Source organism: Octodon degus, unplaced genomic scaffold, assembly GCF_000260255.1.
Source record: "Octodon degus isolate 3935 unplaced genomic scaffold, OctDeg1.0 scaffold00027, whole genome shotgun sequence".
NCBI lineage: Eukaryota > Metazoa > Chordata > Mammalia > Rodentia > Octodontidae > Octodon > Octodon degus.
In genome coordinates, this window is record NW_004524603.1 from 12,931,700 (window position 1) to 12,940,320 (window position 8,621).

The following is an 8,621-nucleotide window of genomic DNA, read 5'->3' on the forward strand; positions in this document are numbered from 1 at the left end:
GAGAGAGAGAAGAGAGAAGAGAGGAGGGAGGTGAGAAGGAGGGGGAGAGTGGGAGGGAAGGAGGAAGGGAGAGAGAGGCTATAAACCAGGCAGGAAGAATGCTAACAAGGCCCATGCTTATGGAAATATTTCTGTTTCCTCATCTTCATGCCCTCTTCCTGGGCGGAGCAGCATTCTTTATCATCTTCCAGACAGAGGACCCGTCGAGTCTGGGAGAGTTCTCTGACTACCCTACAGCACTGTTCAGCACCTTTGAGCTCTTCCTCACCATCATCGATGGCCCCGCCAACTATGATGTGGACCTGCCCTTCATGTACAGCGTCACCTACGCCTCCTTCGCCATCATTGCCACGCTACTCATGCTCAACCTGTTCATCGCCATGATGGGCGACACCCACTGGCGAGTGGCCCAGGAGCGAGATGAGCTCTGGAGGGCCCAGGTGAGATAATTAGTGTCAGTCTTGCTAAGGGCCAGGGGTTGGAGAGAACAGTCCAAGTGGAGTCTGTTCTGATGGGCCACTCTTAGGAGGGTCATAGAATAATTTGGTGGGGCTGTCAGCTCCGTAAGGCTTATATAAATTGCAGGCACTCATAGATGGGTTCCACGGGAAGAAACATAGAAACGAAGAAAGATGGAGGTGCTGCTATTGGCCCCAGATGAGAAGCAGATCCCAGATCCACTACTCTTTCTTGAATCTTTTGGAGAATGGAAATCCTTTTGTTTTTGTGTATTCCATTTTTTAGTTTTGTAGCATATCTTTTATTTGATTCTAGAAATCTCTAGTTCTCCATGATTTTTTTTCTTTGTAGAATCATAAAATAGAATTTAAACATCACACTTTATCTACTTAAGAACTTTATCTACTTAACATCATCAGATACTGGTCAAAGGACACTTATTATATTCTTTAATGCTAAGTAAGACCTTGTTATTTTGCATATGTGAACAAGAGTTGGGGAACACAGTTTTTTTCTTTTTCTATTTTGAAAGCCTTTGTGGTTCTATAGGTTTGTTATGGCTTTAGCTAGATAGATCTCCCCAAGTTTTCATGTGTCCATAGGTGGTGCTTTTTGGAGGTGGCTGGATCAAGGGTGTGTGAATATATATTAAGGATGTGTAAGGGGCTGAAGAGATAGCTCAGTAAAATAAGCACTTGCCTGGAAAGCACAAGGTTCTGAGTTCAATTCCCGGTACCACACACACAAAAAAGAATATAATTTAGGGCACACCAAATATTTCAGTGGGTTAAAGTGCCTGCTTAAGCAGACACAGGGGCCAGGAGTTCCATCCCCAGGCCTGTTGAGCAGGCCCCAACCCTTTGGCATGCTGAGATAGCAACTGAGACTGGGCATGGTGGCGCAGGCCTGCAATCCCAGCTCTTGGGAGGCTGTAAACAGGTGGGTCACTATGAATCAGATGTAGTACTGAGACCCTGAATGCCTTGTAGACCCTTCCCTAAAATACAGAAAAAAAAAAGCAGGATGTGTGAGGATGGATTAGATATGTGATAATTAAATTGGTCCACTGATTGGTTTAGCATAGTGTATGGGTGTAGATAATGAGATACCCCGCCCTGGATGTGGTTGGCATCACCCAAAATGCTTGTGTGCTAGATGAGCTAAAAGGGAGATGTAGGTTTGCTGCTGCTGCTTGCAGCTTCCTGCCTGCTACGCCATGGACTATTTCTCTCTGTCATACCCCTCTGCCGTGCCGCCTTACATTGGAGCCAGGCAACCATGGACTGTGAGCCAAACTAAACCTTCTCTCCTTTAACTGGTGAGCGGCTAGTAGTTTGTCTTAGCAGTGATAAAAGTAACCAACAGAGTGTGTAGTGAACTGAGACCTACCTTCCTACCATTCCATTGTTTGGCCCTAGAAAATTCCCGCTCCGATTCCAGAGAGTACATCCTTCTGTGTGTGCATTACCAGTCTGACTTCTTTGTCATAGAGCAGTATCCCTCAGAGAATGCTGTGTGTCGTTGAATATCCTGGACTGTGATATGAACTCTTTTAGAGACAAGTGCCCAAACTGTGACCTGAAACCCACTTACTTATTGGAAAGGGCCAACACTGCAATTAAACCCAAGTATAAGGTTTTAGTTTAGAAGAAGCAACTCAAATATTAACATCTTTTATCTTATTAGAAAAACAAACAACACACGTCATAGGTTTGCCACCAATGGGGAGTAGGGGCATCATCTACATCTCTGAGGTAAAACAGACACAAAGCAGATGAGTTCCTAGAAGGCAGTGGTAAGTGCCCAGAGGACAAGCTTTTAGGAGGAGATGCAATGCCTGAGTTTAACTAGAAAGTTAGACAATGGAAGTTAAGATTAATACCCCTCAAACTAGGTAAGAGTTAGCTGGTTGGGAGTGATACAGCTTAAGGTTTATAGCAATGAGGACTCATAATTACAGGAACAGAAAACCAAACTCAAACAGACTTTTTCTTTTAGTAATAGAAGAAGTACCGATTCTCATGAGAGGAAAGTGTAGAGAATTAAACCATCTTTAAGGATGTCTAACTGGAGCCAGGTCTCCATCTCACAAATTCAGTGGGTTTCCCTGTTCTGTGCTTTTCCCTCCTGATTCCTTTTTCTAAGAAAAGGTCTGCCATCATGTTGTTAAGATAATTTATAGAAGCTCCAAACTCCAGAAGAGATGAGTCAATGCCTGGAATTGCACAACCCTAGGGCTCACATTGTTGCTGTGTTGAGTGAATCTCCTGAGGCTGTGGAGGGCTGCAAAATTTCAAAGGAAGTCTTTAACTCCAGCAAACTCTGCCTGAGTTCCATATACTGGCAGTGGGTTGGGGTCTTGGATCCATCTTTGAGTCTCAGTAAAACCAGACTAGAGCAGTGGTGGTGGCAGCTGCAGCAGTGAGGTCATCCTTCCTCAGTCTGTTGAAGAAGATAGATGAACACAGGAAGACCAGGAGCAACCAGGCTACACCAACCAGTGAACTCTGAGTGGAGGAGGAGAGCTGGGACCTGATACCCAAAAGAAAGGGAGTGCCTAAGGAGAGTCACACGGAGAGAAAACACTCTCTCAGGCTCTCACAGAGAGCAAATTGGTCAAGCAATGGCTGTGACTCATCCACATGGCTGACGCTGACAAAGGATCTACAAACTGTGGTTCAGGGTTTCAGGGTAAATCCTGAGGGGATTTAACTGACCTTATCAGTTACAAAAGTTACATTTCTTATTATATAGGTCTTGCTTTGTCTTGGTCTGAACCATCCAGCAGAAAAGTATAAAAACAAAGTATAAAACATAAAGCCATATTAATATGCTGAGCTGTAAAAGGATCAAGCCAACAACTTCTGAAATTGCCAGTCCTACAGATAACCCACTACTATTGTGGGATACTGGACTATATTGGATTATTTTGCTGAATTCACACACCTACAATATTTAAAAGACAATGGAATACCCATCTCTGACAAAACTAAACAAAAAAAGTGGATACAAATGAATGACCATTTTGTATCTGTATATTCAAAATAGTTAGGATAGATATACAGCTGCATTCTCTTAATTCAAGGAATAGAAAAATTTGTTCTAGTAGTGTTTGTGGACAGGACATCATGTCTGCGTCTTGTATAATGAATAATCAATAAGACAAAAATATGCAATGCATTAATTATTGAAACTGCTAGTAATCGGTTTTGAAACTGTCTCATGGCAATTTGTTTCTCAATAAATTATTTTAAAAATAAAATAAAAACAAAACATGAGAGATAAAAGAAAAAAATAAAACAAAGGAAAGGGAGGCTGAATGATGGCTGGAAAACCACAGAAATCCTCCTTGAGGAAAAGAGAGCTACATAGAAAAGAGAACAGGATGACTGGAAGTCTGGAAGTGGGAGAGAACTTTGCACAACTATAAAAACTGAGAGTGAAGAAATAAGGCACCCGGGAAGTGGAAGATGAGAACACAGAGAAATGGCTATTTCGAGAATTGTCAGCTCATGTATTTTGGTGTGGATTTGAAAATAGCATAGTATATCAAATCTATGATCTACCTTCTATTCTTAGTAGTGAGGCTAAAATAAAATCCTCATCAAATGTTCAACCCTTGAAAAAATTGTCAGCTCCTTCAATCAATAAGACTTTGTGGCCCCATCTCATCCTGACTAACCTCGGTCGCAGTGGCAGTAGGTCCTGGTCCTTTTGAAATCCAAATGTTGCTAAGGCAGCTGCATAGTCTGTGAGGAGCACAGGCCTTTCCTTGATTTTGTGCACTTAATGCCACTCACTGTAAATAGTTTCTAAAATTAAGTCTCTCAGCAAACCTGTAACTGCCTCTTACCATGTTTATGATTCACTAAAATTTTGAAAATAGTTTATGTAAGTGAGCTTCATCAGTGTAAATGAAATACTTGGCATTTGAAATTTCTTAAATTTCATATTATTGGTTTTAGAGCAGCATTATGCTTAGGTAAGATTGGATCTTACTGGGCTTTTTTCACCCCACACATTATTTCCCTTCCCAGTTGTATGCCATAAGGATATTTGCTAAGTTATGTTTCATCTCGCTGTTAATGAGGGCAGGATAAAGAACAAAACATGCACATGCTATTAGAATTTATCCTGCCAAGTGTGCAGCCGTTGATCAACACTTTCCCATTTGAACATATAGATGCTAATTTGCTGCAAATTTCCTGAACTGGGGTGGCAATATTTCATCCCTGAGATCATAGCAGTTCCTTTAATCACTTTATTTAAGTCAAGATAATTACAGCAGGTGTTATGCCTTTCCATTTGTACTTCTTCTTTTGAGTTCTTATACTAGGGAAACTATATGACATTTACACATGTGGGTCTGGTTTATTTCACTTATGAGTATATCTTCAAGTGGCATCCACTTCAATATACACAAATACATATATTAAAAAATGAATAAAAAAGAAGTTGTACCCAAAAATAAATAAATAAAAAATAAACATAAAAAAAGATCATTGCTCTGCAGGTTTCTTAGGAGAAAGAAAAAGAGATCAGTTGGAAATGACTCAAATTATTCCACGACTCTGAATAATAATGGATGAGTTCTTATTTTATTCAACAATATGCTTTTTCTGATGAGAGAAGCAGGGCGGTACAGGCTTAGGGCGGAGTAGAGGTGCCCATTAGTGGCCCTCACCAGTGGCCTCTGGGATCCTCATTTCATGGGTTGCTTTGTGTGTCCTCTGTGCGCCTGTATCTTTCTGAACTTCATGACTGTCTCTTAAGCTTTTTCTCTACCTGCTACCTCCCTCTAGGTTGTGGCCACCACTGTGCTGCTGGAAAGGAAAATGCCCCGTTTCCTGTGGCCCCGCTCAGGGATCTGCGGGTACGACTACGGCCTGGGGGATCGATGGTTCCTGCGGTGAGTGACCATGGGCACATGTGACCTGAGGATGTCTTCTGCAGTGGTCGTGTGGGCACCTGCACCACACCGCCTTGAAAAAAAATGGGCCCCAAATTAAGGAATTATTAACAATGCAGCTCAGGACAGCCATGGGGGAAAGGTTACACGTATGTGACTGCACTCAGAGGAGGGTTCGAGTTTGTGGCACACACAGCTTGGTTCAATCTTCTTCCTTCCTGGCCTCTGTTTCAAGGCCTCTGATCTTGAATCTAAATTTGCCCTTCATACCTTTTCTTGTCTTTTGACCTGGTTCTCTTTACTCTTCACACGCATTTCCTGAATTACATCCTCTCAAACTTGTGGTACCTGTATGTCCTGGTTGTCTCTGTTTTCTCTTCACGTTCCCATCTTTGGCAGCAGACTTTTCCCTCCATTGCCTGACTGACTGTTGGGCCTACTTCAGATCCTTCTCATACTTGCCTCTACTCTCATCCTCATCTTATTCCTCCCTGTTGCTTTTCCTGCTTCAGTCTGCTCCTGTCCTTCTCTTTACCCAAGATTCCGCTTCCTCCACATGCGTCTGTGCATCTCCCTGAGGTCTATCCATCTCTCCTCACGTTCAGTGAGCTCTTTCTACTTCCCCCCACCAGGGTTGAGAACCATCAGGACCAGAATCCTTTGCGAGTGCTTCGCTATGTGGAAGCTTTCAAAAGCTCAGACAAGGAGGAGGAGGAGGAGGAGGAGGAAGAGGAGGAGCAAGAGCAGTTCTCTGAGAAACAGCTCTCTGGGAATGAAAGTGGGACCCTGGCCAGAGCCTCCCTGTCCCTCCAGGGCCCCTCCCTGTCCAGGCACACGTCTCAAAGCAGCAGCAGTCACAGGGGCTGGGAGATTCTTCGTCGGAACACACTGGGACACTTGAATCTTGGACTGGACATTGGTGAGGGAGATGGAGAGGAGGTATATAGTTTCTGATCAGAATTCCTGTGATTGGTGACCTGCGAGGGGATGGAGAAGGAGATGTCTACTTACGCAATTACCTAACTTTGATGCCTGGCAATCTTCCAGTGGTCTGAGTAGAGTAATTCCTAGAAGGCCTTATCTCACCAGCATCTCTGGAGATGCGAAATGCTCACGAATTGCAGCCTGTACCTTGCAGGTTGGTGAAAATCTCATACTTTAAGAAAAGCAAGTATCTTTTTGAACAAACTTGAATCCAGCTATTAAACCCATGAGGAAAGGAAGATGGATTGATACTTGAACAACTCTTTTCTGCCCCAGGCAGGCAGCAGAAGGTAGCAAGCTGTTGGCTCTGTCTGGTTCTCATGGTCTTAATGTGGGAAGGACTGAGCACTGTCTAGAGGGTGCAGCCTTTCTTACTTCCCAAAACCCATTTGGACTCTGTCCACACCCGGCAACCAAACAACTAGAAAATTGCAAGAAGAACAGTTCCCTATCCTTGCTTTCTTTAAATTTTCTCTTTTGGAGTAAAATACATGAATAATCTACCCTTATTCATCCTCCATGGGCACATTTTTTTCATCATTACAAACTAAAACTCACACCTATGAAGCAATGATTCCCCGCAGTCTGTCCCTTAAGTCTCTGATAATCAACCTTGTTCTCAGAATCGGGCTTCCTTATATATGCCATGTAAGTAGAACCGAGCAACCCCAGTGCTGTTGTGTCTAGTTTATTTGTTTAAAGTTATTTAGGTTTTGACCTTCTGTAGCAGGTATCAACTTTTTTCTGGTGGTGGTACTGGGGATCAAACTTGGGACCTTGCGCTTGCAAGGCAGGTGCTTATGCCACTGAGCTATGTTCCTTTCCCCAGAACTTCATTTCTTTTTAACTTCGAATGATGTTCCCTTCTGCACACCACACATACCTGCACACACACACACACACACACACACACACACACACGCCTTGTTTATTCATTCATCTACCAATGTACAGTTGGATCTTTCACATTTTTGTACTGTGAATAATGCTATAAAAATGGAACTGAAAACACCTATTTAAGTTCCTGCTTTAAATTTCTTTGGGGGTATATCTACAGACAGAATCGCTGTATATTTTATATCTAAGAAATTGCCATAGTGTTTCCTACATTTCACTATGTGTGTTCCCTTCTAATCTCATTATAGTTTTGATTTGCTTATCCCTAAAGATTAAGGATATTAAGCATAGTTTCTCATGCTTCTCTATGAGACATTTATAAATTTTTAGAAAATGTTTATTCAAGTGTGTTGACTTATTTTGAGTTGGACTGTTTTATTATCATAGAGTTGCTTGATCCTTGCAGATCTGAGGGTCACCGTGGAAGTTTTGCACCCTATCTGCATCCTGGTATACTTTTTTAAAATTAATTTTGTTGAGAAACAAATAGCGATGAGACAGTTTCAAAACAGGTTAGTAGGACAGTTACAATAATTAATACATTGCACATTGTTGTCTTCATAGTAGCTATTCAGAGTACAAGATACAGACATGATATTCTGTCCAAACACTATTAGTACAAATCTTTCTTCTCATTGAATTAAGAAAAAGTAGTTGGGGCCAGGGAGATGGCTCAGTAGAATAAGCACTTCCCTGGCAAGAGCAAGGGTCTGAGTTCAATCCCTGGTTCTGGCAAAAAAAAAGAAAGAAAAAGTAGCTGTATATCTATCCTAACTATTTTGTATATACAAATACAAAATGGTCCTTCATTTATATCCTCCTTTTCTGTTTAATTTTGTCAGAGATGGGTATTCCATTGTCACTTAAATATTATAGGTACATGAATTCAGCAAAACATTCCAATATAGTCCAGTAGTCCATAGTAGTAGTGGGTTATCCACAGGATTGGCAATGTCAGAAGTTATTGACTTGAGCCTTTTACAACTCAGAGTGTTAATATGGCTTTATATTTTATACCCTGTTTTTATATTTTTCTGCTGGATGGTTCAGACCAAGATAAAGCCAGACCTACATAATAAGCAGTGTAACTTTTGTATCTGCCAAGATCAGTCATAGCCCCTCAGGATTTACCCTGAAACCCTGTACCGCAGTTTGTAGATCCTCTGTCAGTGTCAACCATGTGGATGAGTCATGGCCATTGCTTGACCAATTTGCTCTCTGTGAAAGCCTGAGAGAATGTTTTCTCTCTAGGTGACTCTCCTTAGGCACATTATACATAATTGATCACTTTCCTCTGTGGCTCATAATCTCCTTGATCAGAAAATTGGGGATACCACTGACTTACAGGATGTTACAGTACAGGTTCTCTTAT

The 8,621-nt window shown here is 41.9% G+C and overlaps 1 protein-coding gene across 1 annotated transcript in view; it reads left to right on the forward strand.

Moving 5' to 3' along the window:
• Positions 1-7,061, forward strand: part of Trpv5 (transient receptor potential cation channel subfamily V member 5) — a 22,485-nt gene extending 15,424 nt beyond the window's left edge. The window contains exons 13-15 of the mRNA XM_023712924.1: positions 172-440; positions 5,262-5,368; positions 6,001-7,061. Coding sequence (XP_023568692.1) covers positions 172-440; positions 5,262-5,368; positions 6,001-6,322 — 698 coding nt within the window. The 3' untranslated portion in view covers positions 6,323-7,061. The remainder of the gene's footprint in view (positions 1-171; positions 441-5,261; positions 5,369-6,000) is intronic.
• Positions 7,062-8,621: the final 1,560 nt, after the last annotated feature.